The sequence below is a fragment of the Plodia interpunctella genome, chromosome 23 (genome assembly GCF_027563975.2).
Source record: "Plodia interpunctella isolate USDA-ARS_2022_Savannah chromosome 23, ilPloInte3.2, whole genome shotgun sequence".
NCBI classification, from domain to species: Eukaryota; Metazoa; Arthropoda; class Insecta; order Lepidoptera; family Pyralidae; genus Plodia; species Plodia interpunctella.
In genome coordinates, this window is record NC_071316.1 from 3,397,374 (window position 1) to 3,419,429 (window position 22,056).

A 22,056-nucleotide genomic window follows, 5' to 3' on the forward strand; every position below is an offset into this window, starting at 1 on the left:
ATTTATTCTATTTGCTTGTTCACAGACGGGTATTCCCATTTTTTGCCCGTGAAAATGTACAGAGACATCTAGCGTCCAATATCAGAATTTTTGATTAAATCATCGCCATCTAGTATCAATATTTTGAATTTTTAATAAAATGACCATAGACAACGAGACATATATTTCTTTTTTTAATATTTTTTTCTTGGCAACTTTGTGTTTTTGCACATCTTACCATATATTTTTTATATTCTCTTTAAATGTTACCGAACAATTGTATTTTTTATTTCAATTGATGTTAACAAAAAGCTGTCGAGATGAAAAAAGAAAAATATCAACAATAGAATTATCAATTCAATTAATATTTTTATTCTGCGATTACAAAGAAACGGATAACGGATTAATGCATTTTTTTATTCAATTCAAATATTAATTACAAATTTTAAAATTGAGAAGAAGAGAAAGTAGCATCCTTGAAGAAAGTGGAAAATTACTCAAACTCGTATCTCATTTATCGAAATTAAAAAGTATATAAAGTTGTCTATGGAAACACAGAACGGAATCTTGTAAAAGATTAGGCCATTTCATAAAACAAATGTATAGTAACTCGCAGAAAATATCTTCGGGACACTTGTATTTATTTCAGCTTTGCATTTTATTTTAAATTGAATTGTGAGCCGCATTGTAGGTCCATTGAAAAAGGATTCATCTTCGACTTGCGGAAGGGTTAGCAGTCTCGATTCTGCAATAGAAAAGATTGCTTTTGAGAGGAGACGTAAGGTAAACATCGATTTTAATTTTTTCTCCTAAAATGGAATCAGTTACTGAAAATAAAGAATACAAGTTTGTATACGTAAGAGGCTGTGTCTTGAGTGTTTATAGTGTATTTTTAGTGCATCCTTGTACGAAATGAAAGTTTGACTTTTGCCACATATTCTTTTGAATGGCAGCTGACGGACGTACATCTAGTTACAAGAGTGGGTACATAATTGCTACGTAAATTGTATTCCAAATGTTTTCTTTATTTTGGATATAAGCAATTCCCTATAACTCGTATTCTTCTATAAGAATAAAATAAAGAACTGTTTTTTCCATGTAGAAAATGTCAAATTGTGAACTTGTCAAAGCTGGGTTGAGTCATGTCATTGTTGCGATCATCTAACAAGTCCAATACTGCTGTTAGGGTCCCACTTTGCATGATCTAGAAGCCCTTATAGCCACATTCACTCTAGAACACATAGAAGGTCAAGTTCCAACTATGTTTTTGTCCATTTGGCAATTTCATAAAATTTATAATATCTTGTTTTTATGACAAAGGCTTTATTAACTGAATAATGTGAATCATAGTCAGTTCCTACTCATTGTCTGCCTTCAGTCCAATAAACCACTACAGGTTTTTCACTATAGTTCAATCTGACAATTGTCTAGTAATGTTATCAAACATGTCTTCAATATATTTTGACCATCTCCATTTTGATAATGTATTTACTATAAATTGTGACCTTATCCTTCCAATTGCCATATATTCACTTCTCCAATTCCATTCTCTATGGTTTTTGTTTTCTGTGTTATCAGCAATCAGCTGAGATGAATGTAAATACACAATGTACAGTTAGCTCGAGTAACAACTTACTTGACCTTTATTTCATTGCTTTGCAATGTAGTTTATAATAAAACCCTTATTAACACAAGTTACTGTCCACATATTATATTATGTAAATAATACATTCCTAGGTTATGTAAACACAATTTTAATGTCTTATTAAATACTGTGAATATTTCACTAATTAAAGCATTTTACGGGTGCATCCTTCAGCCATAAATCATTGGGGACCAGGGTCGCTTTGCTACTTTTTGCCAAAATCAAAGCAATCAGAAATTAGACCTTCACACACGCTTTTCCACATAATTTTTCCTTCAACTTTACATAGTCTTTGGTATTCTTAGTTGTCAGATCATGAGCTGACATAACATCCTTGATGTCATCAAGCCAGCACATCTCGGGTTTGCCCTGACAAGACCAGGTGATAATACCTACATAATACCTAGATGAAGATAGTTGTTAAAAATTTAACATAGTCACTAATGTCAAAATTTTGAATAGGTTGTTAGTAGGACTCAGAATGCCTCATAAGGCTGGATCTCCATAGGCCTGTCTCTTAAAAGCATACCTTATGTAGGTATGCTATAATAATAATCTTTATTCCTATGTAATAAAAGGTCTAAATATTTCGCGTAGCCCTTAGCCCTAGCCTGCAACAGATAACAATTGTTTATGCTTTGTGTCTTAATTATCAAGCAAGGTATTAAAATCAACATAATTAAAAAAATCTTTAACATCTGACCTATTGTCAAACATACCAAACAGCTGATCAAACACTTCTATTTGTATTTAATAATTCTTTTACAAAAATTAAATTTTTGACACAAGCTTTTATTGTTGGCAGAGAGAACTTTTTGCATTCAATGTGTGACAAAAAAATCTTGTCCTTGCAGTATACTATTGAGGAGTGCCTAAATCTGGATGTACCATCAGGTCATGCTTATCATAATAATGCATTGTCATCCAAACTAAACATGTGTACAAATTTCAGCTCAATCGGTTGAAGATATCTGCTTTAAACTTAACTTGTAAGATTCCTTGTAAGATTCCTTAGGGACATAGTTACATTGCAAGTTGAATGCAATACAATGTTCATAAACTCTTTCTATGTTATGAACTCAAGAAAGAGATGGCAATAAGGACTTTCTATTAAAATTTATATAAGTTTCCTCTAAGTTTATAAGGAAACATATGTACATTTATCGCTGCTGCATTTGGGAATTAATTTTCCCTTTACACAATTATACAATATACAGAATATTCACCATATTCTATAATATATACAACTATGTAACTCCGTAAGACTTGAGTTAATCATAATATTTTCCTTATCATGACCATAATGATTTTATATTTTATTATGTTTCAGAGACTCATCCATTTAATGATAGTAAACTATTTGCAAATAAGTAACGAATATTTTCCAAATAATTGTAATATATTTTGTTTGAGCAAACAGCTCAATTTGTCAATGGAGAAACTCAAATATGGATATTATAATCTTCGGGTATCCTAACATCCTTTACTCAATCATGCTTATTCTACTGGACAGATTTTTATATAATTATGGCACATGGATACTTTTAAATAGTAAATAGAGTACTTCTTATGTCAAAATTCTATGGAAACGTAGTTCTGAGGCATAGTTAGTGATTGTATAAAGCGGCCTGGCTAAGTAAGAGTAAACAAAAAAACTATACACATCACATCATTATAATGTGATTATTCATGTAATTAAAAATATATGCCCCTAATTTATCTCCGTCTCAAAAACTTATATTGTATATTGTGATAAAATAAATGCATTGATTAAATAAATAAATATAAATATATTAGAACAAATCACACATTCATTTATTATTTATATTGATTGTTTATATTCATTATCATATGACTTGTTTATCTGCACAAAATTTAATATAACTTTCCCAGATTTGGAAAATAGCCACCACTTTGCAGAAGGATACTATGTATACTTAAACTACAGGGTTCAAAATAATTCTGTATATAAATACATAATTGATCCCTTGATCGCAACAGAATCTGTGATATCAACCCGTATCACTAAAGAAAATTTTTTTTTTTTCAAAAATCTGTTAAACTATTTTTTTTATTTGTTTGTTTGTAATAACTTTATTGCACGAAAATAAGTACATTAATCAAAATTAATACAAGATACATTGTACAACGGCGGACTTATCCCATGTAGGGATCTGTTACAGTTATTTTGCTAAGATATAAAAGAAAATTGATAAAAATGTGGCTAGTGTGCCGGCACAATGCACGGTTTATGTGATATTTATAGATATTATTACATGTGGACTCACAATTAAATCTGAATTTACTATTTGTTGTGATAATTTGAGCGCACGAATCGCTATCGTCCATATCATTTCTTAATTCAGAAACTTTGCATGTTATCTGTAATATCTTGGGCAATGGCGGTGACGATTTCGTGATTGATAAGCGAAAATCGCATATGTTTACTTTTTGTATTAGTGGCACGAATATTTTAATGTCTAAGCTTGTAAACAAATTGTTACATGTTGTGTTTTTTTCTTTGTGCTTGTGTAATATCCACTAAATTAAAAATATTACATTTTTGTCTATAGTTATATTTGTTCAAAATATAAAATAAAATGTGTTACAAAAATAGATAAACAGCCAAGATCACAAGATTCACAATTTTAATTTTTTCTTTTCTACAAATCATTATGATCAGCTGTCTAGCTTTTCATTGACTGTAATTTTAAAATTACTCGATTGACCTTTGACTCGAGTGGAATCACGATTTTTTTTACATACAGTTCAATGGCTCCACGGTCCTAGAGAAACGATAAGTCGACCTTCACCCAGTAGCAAGACGGGCACTTGCTCAAAACTTGGTCTCACGTCTCAGGCCTTTCCTTTCTAATACCATCTTACATAATGCACATCATTCGCTAAGATTCATACAATTTCAGAAAACAGAAAAGAATAACAGGGAATCTAAAGTAGATAGATAGTTAATAAGAATAATATAGACAGTGTGGCTACGACCAAAGCGAATGCACCGTCGCACAAAACGTCATCTTTATTAATAAAAAGGGTCAAGGTATATATATATATATATATATATATATATATATATATATATATATATATATATATATATATATATATATATAAATATATAAATATTTATTTTATATATATATATATATATATATATATATATATATATATATATATATATATATATTAAGCTTTGGTCGTAGCCACACTGTCTATATTATTGTTATATATAGATTTGTGTACACAGCGCGAAAGTTTAAGAATTATAAGTTAACATTGATAAGTTTAAACTTTGTTTATCACAAATTACCACTACTATGATAAGAGGATGGATCTCTATGTAGCGGTAATAAGGGTAAAATTGCAGCAGAAGCAGATATTTTGTACGCGTACCACTGACGTGTGGCATTTCAATTCACGACTATTCCACATATCAAATTCTTTATCCAACATTTTTGATATCTCATTCATCGTCATTAACGTTACGATACAGCAATATTATTAGACAACCTATAAACTTGCATGTGCTGTGCAGTCTATGATACCATATGAAATGTGACTGTCAATATTATTAAAATGGTTGTTTGTTGTTGATTGTAATTACCTACGTTAATCGCCTTATCAATTTAGCATGCTTCGGCTTTCATTTTTCAATTATTTACCTTTGAGGCATGCAGGTACGTGGCACGACGCAGCCGATAAGGTCGTGAATCGCTTGCAAATTTTGGCTTGCAAATGTATACGTCCGTGTCACAGGCATGCAAGTAGCTTGCATGTGTATGCCTGTTGTGTATTGTCTTTTTTGTATTGTACTAGCTATATGTGTTTTGTTATAATCGTCACATATACATATAGTACTACTCGTTCGACTTACTTGTTTTATATGAGAAAATGAACATAATTATTTCAACAAGTCTAGTCATAAAAGTATAAGTGTGCAGTTATTTTTAAAACATTTTATGTAATATCTTATGGTGCTGCAGTCATTATGAAAACAATTAATTTTGATTTATTAGGTTAGGTAGATAGGGCCCAGTGGCAGTAACTATTTCCTTGTGTGATTAATGAACTATTACTTCCGTTAAATATAGGTATGTATAAAACTATATTATGTGTATTTGTCACTTTCTTCATAGTCGTATTTCCTCATGGCTGAAGGTCGTGGTTATTACGTGGAATGAAACACACAACAACTTTCTCGGCGCTATTAATGGAGTTGTTTGCCGTTGCCTATCCGTTTCACATACAAGTTAATAATAAACCAGTATCCTCACGATGTTTTCTTTCACGGGAAGCAAGCGGTGGTCGATGAACACTACTAAATGAGTCAGATTGGTATACAAACTCATGTGGCACGAGTAGGATTAGAACCAGGGACGTTTTGGTTCACAGTCTTAACAGGTCCTTTTTGTCTTAACCATTACACCAGCACCGCTTCCATGTTGTATGTATCATTGAGTAAAAATAGTTACTGTTATGTAGTAAAATAGTAATTGTTATGTAAACTGACCCAAGTTATCTCTATGAGAGAGAGAGAGAGAGTGGAAATATATTTAAAAATTCGTCAAGGTATGTCTGAATAAATGTATGTATTCATAAATATGCGAACTCATATATAATATTTTAAGATGACTGTATATTTCAGAAACAATTGCACTGTTGCTGAAATAATTTGAATTTCAAAGTGAGTTAGGTCTATGTCCATTAGTAATGATGACTATTCTCGAGGATGCCTTGAAGACAATCAGTTTTGTATCGATTGTATAATGTTGTTGGTAGGCCAATGATGGTAATCACTTTCTCTTGATGCAAAATATTATAATGTTATAATTCCGTATCGGGTTGTTTTGATATGAATTTTATTTATTTATTAAACTTTATTACAAGACATGGAAAAGGCGGACTTTAAACGTTTTTATAGGCTTTTTCTACCAGTCGACCAATAGGTTGACTTAATAGTAATAATTACATTATAGTGCTGTCTTTAAAAATGAAATATATCAAGGAAATTATTTAATTAATTATTTTCTAATCAGTCTATCCGTAAATTTTGCAATTTATAAAAAACTTGTAGGTTTTCTTTGAGTTTCAACATCTATATGAATTTCCCTAATCAAAAACCTCCGCCCCCTCAGGTCACCCTGATTTGACGTGGGCGCTGTCTACATAAATGCCCTTTTATGCCCACGTATACACGTGAGCATATAAGGGCATTTATGTAGACATACGAAGCCGTATTAATGTTGAAAGTGTATATTGAAATAAAAATAGATATATCAGATTGTTTACCGTTTTTAAGTAACAAAACAAACGAAGTATAGGGGATGCTTTTCCCAACTGTTACACCTTAATAAAAAATATTGTTTTTTTTTCTATTTCAGATTACAGTGTAAGCTGACGTTAGTTCGCGTTATACTGGAAACTACGGAACCTTTGGCGTCTGGGACTAGGATGTCAGTACTGAATCAGAGTGGAGAAGAGCAGGTTAATCTTAATTTTAAATTATATTTAATTTTACACCAGCAAATTTTCTTTGCATTAAAAATCCATTAGTATATAACTTTCATGTTATGGTACTGGGCTTAAAAGGCTGATTGTATGTAGTTTCTTGGGAAATGAAGAAGGAATATAAACATATGTTTAATCGTGTGCGATTACGTGGGCAAAAGCTAGTGTCTCAATAATTTTCTCTGATACTGATACAAGGATATTGCTTGTAATAAAGTAATTATGTACAGTCAAACGCAGAAGTTACCCAGCGTAGACTTTTATTGCGGTTGCAATACCGGCTATTTTGCAATGAATTTACTTTAAAAATACTTCAATATATATTTTTTACACATTCATTAGGATAGGCAAAAGTAGGGCACTTGCGTAAAAAAATATTTAAGTAGTTTGCTTGGTTTTCTCAAAATAAATTTAACGTTATAGCTAGGGCTTAGTTATGGGAAAACACTATAGATAAGTTTTTGTATTGAAATACATTAGGTAGTATTCATTCCATATTATAAATGCGAAAGTCTGTCTGGCTTTGATTTTGTTGAAATTTGGAATAGAAGTCAAACATAACCTACCGCGGGGGAAGCTGCGGACAACAGTTGTAGTAAATAAGCTTACCAACTATTAGACCGAGTAAATCCTGTTTATACACTACAATTAACAAAACATGCTCCGCGCAATATTTGGTCGAATTTAAAACATCACATGTGTTGATTAATTTCGATTCGATGGCATAACAGTAAATGCATGTTTTGATATCACACGAAACATGAAATTGGTGTTCTCTTTCTATTTAATTCGTACGTTTCGTGTCTTGATTGATTGAATTACAAATAAGGTGTCTTATGTAGGAGTAGAGCACTTGAGTTCCTTTCATAATAAATGTGTTCAGCTTGATGCGATAAACTAATTAAGTTGTTTCTTTGCTGCTTGTTACACTCTTATCATCCTCGCGTGTTCCCGGTTATATTCGGAGCTGTGGCGCACCGAAGCACTAGGTTTGCGCAAAAAATCAACCATAGAATATTGAAGATTTGGCTATGCTTTTACAACCGGCTGCCTGCCTGACGTCAACCCTGTTTGGGGATGCGATTGTTGCCTATCATCTGATAAGGCCCGTAGTCGCCTCGTATGATATCCACGTAAGGATTTCGAGTGGTCCTAGACTAGGGCGGGACCACAAGCAATTGTGAAACGCTTGTTACACATTATTCGTCTTATTAAGGAGCTATGCTCTTGTCGGTGGAGTATTCTCTATCCTCGGCTTTACTTTTAAGTTATAGACTCTATATGATATATTATTACACATACATTATTATTAATTCAGTTTCCGCTGACAATAGACAGAAACAACCTTCATCTACTTTGTTATGTTTATTAATGTCCATTTAAATCTGTTAACAAACAAAAAATAAATAAAAATAAATAAAAATTAAAATACACACCGTGTTAAGACAAGCTGTGTGAATAAAAAAAAGCTAAATACTTTTGCTTAAAAAAACATAGTTGTAAACACAGTTTCCTATGTCACTAATTGATATATGGCTGATTTTTGTCCAAATAAAACTAAATAAATAAAATTGATCATAAAGTATATCGGGCATCAACTAAATAACTGTGTCGTTCACGGTAGAAGTAACTTAACTAAATTGGTTTGTTGATGGGACATGTTTACGTGGATGGGCGAGTGTTTACATATATGTTTATTTGTGTTTTCAGGTGGAATGTCCCCTGTGTATGGAACCTTTGGAAGTGGACGACCTTCACTTCTACCCGTGCACATGTGGTTATCAAGTGAGTTTCATTTTTATCATAAAATTCACCAAGGGCAAGTTTAATCTGCGCTTTTAAAAGGTTCCGTGCAAGTGAATAAGCATGTTTTATGTAAACTTGTTTATTTTCCTGCTTTGTGCGTAAAAATGTTTTTTTTTTATGAAACTACTTTTATTTTGTTTTATTTTTATTATAATTCGAATATTGCTAACTTAATCTTTTTGATTAGCCATCATGGTCGGTCAGCCATCGCGATGCTGGACCATTTTCGATGACAGAAAGCGGTACAGATTTACAAAAATTTCAAATTCTTATAGGGAATCAATTTATCTGAATTATGACAAAGATGCACATGTCGATGGCCTACATTGTTGTGTCATTATAATTTATCTTGTACACGTATAATGAACTCGCTTACGCAACATATGTGCATAGTATACTATTTAATACGTCATTGTCACGTCAAGTGTAAACATATGCATAGTCTGTCAAAAAATTGTTTACAAATCAGTTTACAATTATCACATTTTTTGACAACACTAAGAAACACAAAGTCAACTTATCGATGACGATAAATTACACAATCCATCGTTATAATGTTAGAAAAACAGTATTTTCTACCAAATTATTGTATGTTTACAAATCCTTAAGACGATGGACACCGAAACGTGTTTTTTTTGTATCGAATTTTAACGGGTGTGTTGCGCGTTTTTACATGCACGCGTAACAAGTCCATATAAAGATAGCGCACGTTTACGCTCGTTGGTGTGCACTGGCTTTAAAAATTTGTATTTATCGACACTTTTGTACCTACCTCAACATTTTTACTTCATCATCGCAGTTTGTGTTTAGCCAGTAAGTTGTGACGAGTAATAAATGTTATGGAGGGCAATCGCTTACGACGCACTGTGCGCGTCTATAACAACAATGACCAAATGAATCTTTATGAGCGACTTTCCTCCATGAGATACCTTTTATTGTTGATGTTTGACAAATAAATTATTATTTGTTTGATCGCAAGTCACAATTAATTATGTTGTTTTGTTTAGATATGCCGTTTTTGTTGGAATCGTATTCGGGAGGGCGAGAACGGGCTGTGTCCGGCGTGTCGGAAGGCCTACCCGGAGAACCCAGCAGACTTCACTCCGCTCAGTCAGGAGCAGGTATTCCAATCTTTACATATTATAAAAATAAGTCCTCTGTATGAACGCGATAGACTCAAAAAGTACTTATCAGACGGATTTTTGTATGATTTTCACCAAGATTAGTGTAATTCCTATGGAATGTTTACTTGTATTATGTATTATGGTTTTACCCGAGCGAAGCCGGGATGGGCCGCTAGTATTAAATAATATAAATGTATATATGGACAAATGCCACGTTTCAAAGCCAGTTCGAAACTTATGTTAATAATACTATATTTATAATATATATGTTACGGCTATACTCTGAAGGCTAGATCTAAGTGTAGTAATTAAGATTAGACAAATTCGTGCGTTTTAGACCAGAAACGACTTGTTGGTACCTATAAGTGTATACGATTTTCGACCTTATCGATTTCATGTTTTCTTTGATTTACTTTGACAAGTACTTTGCTGTCTTTACTGTATAAACTTAAGGCCTTTAAAGTAAATAAACATAAAATCAATAAGGACGAAAATCGTGTGTGTTCGTGGCTTTAGGGTCGTCGAGTGTGTAAAGTGAGTATCGTATCGTTCCCACCAGGTGGCGGCGATAAAGACGGAGAAGAAGGCGCGCGAACAGAAGCGGCGGAACAAGACGCTGGAGTCGCGGCGCGCGCTCGCGAACGTGCGCGTGGTGCAGAACAACCTCGTGTTCGTGGTCGGCCTGCCCGTGCGCCTCGCCGACCCCGAGGTGAGGCCGGCTCTAATTACATAACAATCCGTCCAGTAAATTTTGCCTGAAAGAGTAACAAACAAACAAACAAACATACATACATAAAGGAAAAAAATAAATGTTAAATGTCATAATTGCATACGTGCATACATGCTCAAAAATTTTCGCATTCATAATATTTGTAGGATTAGCAATCTCGAATGTCCCACAACACTTTGTGGTCGATGGGAAAATTCGTTGTGGTCACTGCCAAATGCCCACAAATAAAAAAAAAAAAAATTTTTATTCAATATAAATTACTTAATAACTTCAAAAATGTTATTAAAACTTAAGTATACTGCTGATTTCCAAAGCGCAGGTGAAAATGAACCGTTGGGACATTGCAAACTCTCACAACCCGTTGTGGTCACTGCAAAACTCTCACTCACTACACTCATAATCACAACGCATTGGGTCATTGAAAACGGCCACTGCTTTTAAAACTATATAGATTGTTGGTCTATAAATGCCATCTGCCCTTATCGATTTCAATTCTATTACAATTATTAGTTGTGAAATGAAAAATCGTTGTTTGTTTCAGATCCTCAAACGTCAAGAGTACTTTGGAAAATACGGGAAAATTCACAAAGTAGTTATAAACCAAAGTACCGCGTATGCAGGCTCACAGGTAGTACTTGTATCGGCTTTTGGTAGGTGTTGTGCTAGAATTAGTTGACTGTTTAGTGTTTTTTTTTGTGTCCGATCGAATATCTAGCTTCGGTTTTGACCTTAAAATCTAGTTTCGATTTCAGCCAATAAAACAGTCGAAACCAGGGGGCTTACCATCATCTCTTAACGCGATCCACTTTACGACCTAAACTGAACTGCATCGCAAATTCGTACCATCGACTTAATTTTTTGTATAAACGCGATTCATTTTAGGTTCTTAAATTGAACTGAGTTGCATTGGAATCGTATTGTAAAAGATAATGGTAGGCCTACTGTTGAAACTTGCTCATCAATAGTCCTTAAGGCGATGATAAATATAAAAATGTAATGTCTTTACAAACGAAATTATTAAATTTAAAATCGGAGCCGAAGATTTGTTTTCAACAACGACGAAAAATCACATTTCCATTGTTTCGGTCGGACAATAGTTTTATTTTATGTGACGTGATTGGATTTAGATATATAAAAATTATATGCACTCTTAATGCATCAGTATAAATATGTTTTTTTGAAATATAATACAATGAGGTCTGACTTATAACTTTAGATCTAATTTTATAGCATACGTTAGGTTAAATTCAAAGTTTTAAAGAAAATGTGGGCCGCTTGTTATGTGGGTAGCCAAGATGAGAGAAGCCACCAAGACCCAGGAGCAAAAAAAAAATTTGAAGATTTTACGCCCGGTCGCTTGCCTGACGTCACCCTTCTTGGGAATACTAGTTGTGTATTAGCTGCTAAGTATATGAGACTCAACGGCAGAGGAATTACGCTCAGATGAGAGAGATATGACATCCACTAGAAGAACATGAAATGATCCTATTCAATAGCGAAACCAGACACGTTTGATCAACGACTATGTATACCCGTCCGTGCAGGGTCCGTCAGCGTCCGCGTACGTGACGTACGTGTCGTCGGCGGACGCGCTGCGGGCCATCCAGGGGGTCAACAACGTGACGCTGGACGGGCGCGTGCTGAAGGGGTCGCTGGGCACCACCAAGTACTGCGCCAACTTCATGAAGAACCAGCCCTGTCCCAAGCCAGACTGCATGTATCTCCACGAGCTAGGTAACTGTTGTGCGTCTACAACTACACGGTGACACTTTACAATTGGGTTATCACTACTTTATGAGTATGAAATGCCCGCGATGCTACACGGTTACAGAATGCTACACAGTATAAAACAAAGTCGCTTCCAGCTGTCTGTCTGTCTCTATACTTAGATCTTTAATACTATTCAACAGATTTTATACATGTACTGATCCAAGAGGAAGGTTTAGGTTGTATAATTTAGCCTGCCGCGAAGCCGCGACCAGCCGCTAGTTATTTATATGCAAAAATGACAGCGCCTCTATCGTACATAAATGGAACTATTAATACTTCACTTTGACTTCATCTCAACTCATGTTAACCTACATAAGTCTTTCTAGCCATACAGGGATTTGAGGCATGAGACACCCATCCAAACGGTTTTTATATTCATCAAGCCGGATTTTTATTAAGTACAATATTAACGCCAAAAATTTCGCTTTATTTAAGTCGTCAATTAAAAAAAAAATGAAATTTCTCAAGTCTGTCATTCATTCATTTATTTATTTCCAAACATTATATACTGTTCAAATGTTGTGTACATAATCATAAATGTACATAATCATTATGTTGTGTACTCTTTATTCAGGCATACAGTACTGAAATCAATAATTTACTGACATAAATGTTTATTATTTCCTCAGGTGATCCTAAAGCGTCGTTCACTAAGGAAGAAATGCACGCGGGCCTGCATCAGGTGTACGAGCGGAAACTGCACAATCAGCTGCAGCAGGCCACGCGAGAGACGCCCACAGACAAACAATACAATAGTTCAGGTGAGATACACACAGCGGACTATAGGACGTAAGCATACGCTTGACGGCTGAGGAAGTAAGCATACGGGGTTAGAGAGACGAGAAACAACCACAGACAATATAACAGTTTGGTTGAGATACACATAGCGGACCTTGGGCTCCGAGGCTCGATGGCTGTGGATGCAAGCGGAAATACTAGAGAGTTAGAAATGTTCATAGACAAACAATACAAATCATGTGGGGACAGATGTCACAGCGGACTTTGGACTCCGACGTTTAACGGCTGCAGTAGTAAGCGGAAATATGGAGATAACTCCCACAGATAAACAATCCAATAGTTCAGATGAGATATGAGTACGCGAGAGTGGGACATGCCCATAGACAAGTCCAAACAACCAACTGTCAAATAGAAAAACACTGTTATTTGAATTTGACAACTGACCGGATGTGTCAAATCGTGACCAATGCCAATAACGTTGAACCCTACGCCTAGTTACTAAAAATACCCTATGTGCTATTTACTTATTTCAATAAAATAAATACACAAGCTTCAATATTACGGTTGAATTATTTACTGTTAATCTCAATAAATTAATTGATAGATTTATATATATTTATTTGGCAAACGCAACGCGATACATATAGAAATGTATAGTGCTACCTACCTGCCCCTGATGCCGGAATCTTGACGTTTTGCCAAACTATGTTCATTCAGTTGATGCATTTAGTTACGGTGTAATAGTTTATTACGTAAGCTCAAATACGGCCAAAAATATCTGCAGCGTTTCTCGTTATTTCGATGCTAAGGTTAAAGGCGGCTGTGGATAATCTTATGTAATTATTATATGTAGAATTCGGTTGACTTTTTTACATAGATGTTACGAGCTTTTTAACTGGTGTAGGATATTATTTTGTTATTCTATTTCGTCAAATAGTGTGTTAAACACTCGATAAAAATGAAAGAATCTGACATGAATAACACGGGTGTCAGATTTTATTCTAGTCGCCTAAAGGTATCTGTCATGATCTTTACGACTACCCATTTATCATACCTATTTCTTCCTTTTCTGGGATAAATCCGGGGGAACTATTCCCTTCTCACTATACCACTAATATTATAAATAGGAAAGTTTGGATGTAAAGATGTTTGTTACTCAATCACGTAAAACCAAAATCCGTGTATTGATTGATTTTGATGAAATTTATTACACAAAAATCGATATTTTGTTGTGACTGATTAGCTGATAAGTTGGTATTTGTTTACAAACATCCATCCATAAAGACTTTGTTGCTATCTGTGATATCATTTCATAAAAACCACAACTTAATGACGATAAAGTTTATCGATGCTATAAATTTAATTTTATCAGGTCATAATATAAAACATAATTGTTTTTGCATTGCTTTCAGTGATTTTGTCTCTTATATCAGACAATCGGGATAAGGTACTTTTAATGATATGTAAGGATGAAATGAAAATGGACCATATTACTAGCATCATGCATTATATCTTGATGGAAATTAATAATTAAATCTCATTATCTATATAGGGTGATTTCTGAGAAAGTTTTATTATTGTTTTACCCGTGGTTTTACCCGAGCGAAGCCGGGACAGGCTAGTGTTTAATATATATTATGTGAGTGTATATATTAATTTTACGCGGTCAATGTTCGCCATGGACGAAACCGGTCGGACAGATCATGTGTAGAGAGGGCTAGATGAATTTCATTTTAATAAAAATATTTTTTATTTCAGGTAATTCTAGTACGAGCGCAGAAAAAGGCAGTTCAAAAGATGGTAAGCATATTTAAAAAATAATACTTCTTCTATAATGAAAAGCCAAACAGTTTTACTGCAAACCAATATCTAAACACATTATTCACTCAGTATAAAATGTTACTTATAACAACAATAAGAAAAAAAAACTGACAACCTTATTTGGTTTGATGGTAGTCATGTATCCAATTAGTATCCCATAACACAAGTCTACACTATGAGTCTACATCCACTATATATTTATTAATAAAAACATTTTTTTTCAGGCAATCAATCGAATAACGTTCCGACAGCAGCGGTCACATCACCTAATATAAATGTAGTCAATTCGTCTAAGTGAGTACACATGTTAAATTATGCTATCAATAATATTGTTATTTACATATATATGTTGGTATAATATTTAGTTTGCTCAATTGTAGGTTGTTTTAAATTCGCTAATTTTGCACCAAACTTACTTCTGAGTCCTGCCTGTGGTGAAAATAGTGATAAACCATTGTTATATAATCTATATTTCTTATGGTTTTATTATTAAAGACACAATTTCATACCCATAGATCGGTCCTATATTTATTTGTCGTATGGCATTATATTGAGTCGCTCTTACACTAAATTATAATTATGAAAATTGCCTGTAATGATTCATAAAGACAAAATTTCACTTTTAACCCTGTCCTGTCTATCATTATGAACAGGAAGCGTTGAATACGGGATATTTTGCGGAATATAATATTTAGTTTTTTTTTAACGTGTAGATCTAAAAAGGAGCATCAAAACGGCAGCAGTCAGAGCAGCAGCTCGGGCAGCGACAAGAGCAGCAAGGAGGCGTGGCCCAGCCTCGGCAGCTCACCGCCCGACCGGCTGCTGCCCAGCCCCAGCCGCCACGAACAGAGTGAGGGCACTACTTCATTACTTCATTTCATATTAGAAAGAAAACATGCATTTTTTTAAATTGCGTTATAAAAAACAATATTATTTTACATGTATTTTTATACTACTGAGCAGGAAAATAGGCATGTGATCTGATGGCAAGTGGTCACCGCCGCGTATGAATGTATCAAAATTTGGTCTCACGTCCTCTATCGCCAGCGGTATAACAATGAAATCTTAGTGTTCGAGTCAGATACAAAAACAGTGGTCCTCGTTTAAAAAAAAAATAATTTTGATGATTCGTCTATCCTTTACCTTGGACCGCCTACCTGATGTTAACCTTCATTGGGAATATACGGGCAAATTTTTTTATCTCATAGTTGCCTCTTACGACATTCGCAGGAGGTTATAGAATGGTCCTATCCCAAACGGAAATCCACACGTCGGACGGTAACAAGATTTGCATTTATGTCAATTATATTATACATAGTTTTAAACACGAATGTAAATGTTGACGCCACGTTTTCTCAATTCCCAGATAAGTCACAAGAAAACGGCACATCAGAATCTTCCAGTCCCACACAACTCACACAGCAAGCTCAAACGAACACAAAAAGCAATAAAGACTACACGGACAAATCCAAAAGCAAGGACAGCACAAACCCACAGCCCAAGAAGAGCAAAGACAAGAAAAAGAACGCCAGCATCACCGACAACGACGACGAACGGACAGACAAACACACACAGAGCAATGGCACTAATAATACTGTATTCGAGACAGACTCCCACCAGTACTTGTCTAACGAATTGGATGAACTGGAGTCAGATAGACACAGCTTGCTTGAAAACCACGACTTATTAGATAATAGCGATCACAATCTCCTAGAGGACGACAATACACACAGCTTGCTGACCGACGGCAATAACGACGTCATGATGATGCTGAGACACAAGGAAATGTTCGCTGGTCTGGTGGAAAACAATCACATGCAAGCGAAACCACTCAACGGATACGGTTTATTAGACAGAGATATGTATTTAGGTAATGATAGGCAAATTAGTAACAAAATTCCGATGCCGAAAGGCGTGGAGAGGGAGTTGAGGAGAGAGGAGTTGAATAGAAATGAGATGCTGTTGAGACAAAGTGAGATGTTGGCGCGGCAGCGGGCACTGGAGCACAAACACTATCTGCCCGGGGCGAGTATAGGGCTCGACTCTGCTAGTGAAATGTTAGGTGAGGCTTATTTATTTTGTCATATTTAAAACAACGACCATTATGGAATATTTCATTATGGTTAAATATGTAATAGTTCTAAAATTAACTGTTTAAGCCATAGAGGATGGATGACGTTATATCATTTCGAGAATAAAATAATATTCTCTGGGGAGGGTTAATACGAACGAGATTATTGCTAAGTAAAAAGATTTTATAATCTTTTCATATGTAATGTAAGTTGAGCTATAAGTCTAGTCTTAAGATTGTACGGACCATGACACTAAATTAGTCATTGTCAGTCAGACAAGGAGGGCTAACGCAATTGTATGCGTAGTATGCCTCAATTGTGTAGAGAAATGTCCAAGACAAATGTGGACGCTTGTGTTATATGCGCGATTATGTTTTCACTCTAACAGCGAAGAAACTGTAAGTTCTCATTTCAAAGATTATTTAGAAATGTATTTTGTGTCAATTTCAGGTGCTAATTATCATCCAAATCACAGTATGCTTCCTCCGTTTGGCATGAGAGTAGACAATTCAATGGGCACAAGTTCTCTAGGCATGGCCAACACACTGCCAAACAGTTTGTCCAACATGTCCAACAATATCTCCAACAACATGTCCAATATGGCCAATAATCTGCCCAACGGGTTGGTGAACAATCTAGGAAACAGCAGCTTGAGCAACTTGAACAATATGAACAGTATCGCAAGTAATATGAGTAATATGAATAGTATGGCGAACAATTTGAACAGTATCCCGGCCGGGTTCATGTTGCATACACAGATGTTGAACCAGCAGCAGCAACAACAACAGATGCAACAGAGCGCACTCGTCAATGGATTTGATGCGCCACAGGCTGTAAGTTGTATGTTTGGACATTCTAATAATTTTTTTTAAATGCGTATGCGTAGGTCTGTCTAAGAATGTATTGTTTAACTCTCTTTGTCACACTAGTGTGTCACACAAAAGATGTTTTCTTCTATGTCACACGGATGTGTATACAATTTCCTAAATTCAGTCAATCTAAGTGGCCAGTGCAGTTAAGTTACATCATAAGCCCCAGACAGTATGAAATGGAAAATAATTTTAAATCATTGTTAAAGGACATAATAAAAGATAACTGAAGATAATGTATATTAAAAAACGTTCCACAGTTACTCGTGTATTAGACAATTTTTATCATAAATTGCCGTTTCTGAATAAATTTTATTTATCTTTACGTTTGGTATATGTGACCCTGCAGAGCGAAGGGCGTTACTTGGCAGAGAACATGGACAAGTTCTTCACAGACTTCCACAAGGCGCAGCAGCGGCGCGCGCTCGCCAACATGCTCAGCGCCGAGCGGCTGGAGCTGGAGCTGGAGCACAAACAGAGGTAACTGTACTGCTCATGTCGCGAGTGTATTTTCCGCGGGAACATTTATTTTCCGGGATTAAAGGTAGCCTATATTCCTCTCCATACTTTGAAACTATATTTATACAAAATTTCAAGAAGATTGGTCGAGTTGATAGAGCGTAGTGAAGAGGTAACAAACGAACTTACTTTCGCATTTATAATATTAATTGGGATTGAATTGGGATTTGACTTTCATAGGCAAGTTTTTTGTGTTATTCTAATTTAAATAATATTTACTAATGCTTCAAACTTAAGTTTTAATATTCAAGATAAAATAAATAACTTGAAATTTGATTGGCTAACAGTCGTCTGTATGTGTTTCAGAATGAACAATTTAAGAGTGGCGGAGAGCAGCGGTCGTGCAGCGGGGGACGGGGACGATGATTTAGATTTTGATCCGTTCAAAGAAACTCAAAAGGCGCTCCAGGAAATGATGGAGACGGAACTCATGCAGGGGGGGGTTTCTAGCGGGTTAGTTTCATTTTATACTGCTAGCAGGCAGCCCAGCTAATGGGTAGTGGTTACCGCAGCCTGTGGATTAGGGATGTCACAAAGCAACGCTGACCTTGAATGGTTTTACGCACCATTTAAAAAACTACATTTTATAGTCTCTAGGGAAAACCGGGGAAACATATCGCGATGATACATATACAAGATTTTAAGTTACACTATCCCCTCCAAAATTTGTCTTTAAACTTAACCTATATTGTTCCAAGTTTTAAGGTTGTCTTATGCAATCCTAAAATCCTACTCGTTGTTTCCCTAAACGAAAACGCGCTAGAGTAAAATAGCCCTTATTGCAGTGACAATATGGAGCGCGTCCGCCGCGCCCGCCTGCCGCCGCCCGGCTTCAGCCACGTCAGCGGCTTCCATCTCCAGCAGCAGCAGCAGCAGCAGCAGCAACAACAACAGCAACAGCAGCCCAGGCTACACCACCACCAAGGTGACTACTTTTTATAAGATTTTATATTTTACGGAACGATTCCAATGCAACTCAGTTCAATTTGGGAATCTAAAATAATAAAATAAGACACATTCATATTGAAAATTAAGTCGATGGTACGAATTTGCGATGCAGATCAGTTTAGGTCGTAAAGTGGATCGTGTTGAGAGATGATATTTCCTATACGGTGCTAAACTACCTAAACCTTTCTTAGGAATCACACTAAAACTGAATTGAAATCCGTGCAGTCGTATTTGAGTTTATCGCGAACACATAGACAGACAGACGCGACAGAGGACTTTGTTTTATAATATGTCTATTACGTTTATTTATGGAGAAGGCAAAGACAAACACAATTAATAGTGTCATGAAAGTTGTTGTGTGTGTTTCATGCGACGTAATGACACCCTCAGCGTCGTAATGATACTACTATGAAGGAATTACGTATATAATAAATACTTATCATATTTTCTTCTTACTTTCGATATTTACAGCTCTATGGTAGTCATAAATATTACATAAGACAAATGTTTACACAAAGTTAAAACAAACATAACAGAAATAAATACACCAGGTTTACACGAACTTATATTTAACATTTAGGAGGACAAATCCTCCTGTATGTGCTGCACTAGTGCAAAAAGGCTAAACTTGCATAGGCTAGACTTGAATAAAATGTGACATCAGTTTTAGCAATTACATACACATTATAATGATGTCGTTGTTCGCAGGCTACAGCGGCGCACAAAACAGTTCGTTCTCAGACTGGACGCAGATGGACCCCGCCATCATGTCCACCTCCGTCAACCTCGTCAACTCGCAGCAGCCGCAGCTCTCACACCAACACCAGGTACACAACTATTGTTACATAGTAAAAAATGATAGAACACACTTGCAATATGTATAATATGCAATGCACATGTAGAATTATAACAAGGTCAGAAAATGTTGAAAGTATCACGTCATTATCACAGTATTTTTTCTTTATTATAAAAATGTAAGGGCCAGTGTAGTCACCGAAATAAATTTTTTTCATCTATTACAATTTTTCACATAACAAACCACAAACTTCGAGACACCTGCCTACTTGACGTGTACTCACGCGCATGCGTGGTATAAAAAACAAATGAGAACGCAATCCAACGTCGGCTGTTCCCAGGAGCTGTTCGCGAAGTTCAACCAGCTGAGCGTGGCGCACAAGCTGCCGCTGCTTCCTCAGCAATGGCACGCGGCGCCGCAGAAGCCGCTGCAGTGGGGCTCGTACAACAGCGTGCCGCTGCCCCCGGGCTTCGCCCCCGCGAAGCCCCCGCAACACCCCGCCGAATGCATCGACGCCAAGTAACGTGCAATCGAAGACCCGGATACTATATTTTCTATTCAGTAATACGTTTTTTCCGTTGGTGATGTGATCGATAAATCTTTGTATTAAGAAGAGCATATTTTAACGAGAGAAATATGATAACAAAGGAATTTGTAAAATAAATTAACATATTTGTTTTATTTAAAAAAAAAATGTTTGATTTTCTTTTTTCGGTTTCGGCTCGCCGCCCCCCATTTATCATATTTCTTCCTGTCTTCTCTTTTCTTTATTTCGTTTCGCGCGCATTATATGTATATTCGTTATATATTATATATTTACTGCAATCATATCCCTGTTATGACAGATTATATTTTGTATATTAAAATGAGATGCCAATTACTCGCTGTTCATGTGTATCTTATTGAGCCATAACCACGGAAAGATCATTAAATGAAGCAATTATTACTCACTCTTTTAATGCCACTCACACCTTCATCTCACAAATCAAGTGTCAAGAATTACATTTTCGAATTTTTATAATTTCCAATCTGTACAAATTTTCATTCATTGTGATTCAGAGGAACTAATAAAGATAAACAATAAAGTTGACATGAGTACTCATAATTAATGATGTCACGTCTTGTCAAATATATAGAAATTCTATTCGTGTAAAAAGTAAAACTGCCTACTAATGCCCATTTGAGCGCGCAATTTTGATGTCGTTTGTTGAAATATACGTACCCATTTTAAAATTACCATTTTACAAATACTATTTTATAAAATTATAAATTACATAAAATTACGATGCAAAGAGTAGTTTTGAAAGTATATTTTAGTAAAAGAAAACTCATCATCATTATTTTCCTTTTTGAAATAAATGACGAATCGTATACCTTACTCTCTCTATAGCACTACAATACCGGGTATACCTTACTCTCTCTAGCACTTGAAGTAGTAGAGTATTTAGGTCATTTTCATTAATTAACACCGTCATTCTGAGCAGTACACCTAATTACGATTAACATATTCCGATTCTTTATTGCAAGTCATATGTGCATAATATTGCTGGGGGATCGTAGTGGAACAGCAAAAGTGCCTTACTTCATAGAAATAGTGGAATACATCCTTAGTGGAACATCGGGTTTAAAATGTCACAATACTTTCTAATAGCTTTTTGGGCCACATGAAAATTTTAATTATTATTTTTAATCATTATAATCATTGCATTATTATCC

The 22,056-nt window shown here is 35.2% G+C and overlaps 1 protein-coding gene across 2 annotated transcripts; it reads left to right on the top strand.

Annotated features, from left to right (window-relative positions):
- Positions 1-518: 518 nt before the first annotated feature.
- On the top strand, positions 519-21,286 carry Cnot4 (CCR4-NOT transcription complex subunit 4). Of its 2 annotated transcripts, none has more exons than XM_053763100.2 (18): positions 519-762; positions 7,021-7,123; positions 8,858-8,932; positions 9,961-10,074; positions 10,637-10,786; positions 11,349-11,435; positions 12,352-12,541; positions 13,207-13,338; positions 15,074-15,115; positions 15,361-15,430; positions 15,850-15,986; positions 16,503-17,198; positions 17,659-18,041; positions 18,427-18,557; positions 18,903-19,049; positions 19,382-19,521; positions 20,253-20,371; positions 20,681-21,286. In XM_053763100.2, the coding sequence occupies exons 2-18, from the start codon at positions 7,091-7,093 to the stop codon at positions 20,861-20,863; spliced, it is 2,829 nt and encodes a 942-aa protein (XP_053619075.1). In that variant the 5' UTR covers positions 519-762; positions 7,021-7,090; the 3' UTR covers positions 20,864-21,286. The 2 variants fall into 2 exon arrangements, with proteins under 2 accessions (XP_053619075.1, XP_053619074.1); XM_053763099.2 differs by having other exon boundaries at positions 19,370-19,521; positions 20,681-21,043.
- The last annotated feature ends 770 nt before the right edge of the window (positions 21,287-22,056 follow it).

Bases quoted from the DNA above. Each gene is read 5' to 3' on its own strand.
- Cnot4 (XM_053763099.2), top strand. From the start codon at position 7,091: ATGTCAGTACTGAATCAGAGTGGAGAAGAGCAG. The intron at 17,199-17,658 runs GTGAGGCTTATT...TGTCAATTTCAG, and splicing joins CTCTGCTAGTGAAATGTTAG to GTGCTAATTATCATCCAAAT. The intron at 19,050-19,369 runs GTTAGTTTCATT...AGAGTAAAATAG, and splicing joins CAGGGGGGGGTTTCTAGCGG to CCCTTATTGCAGTGACAATA.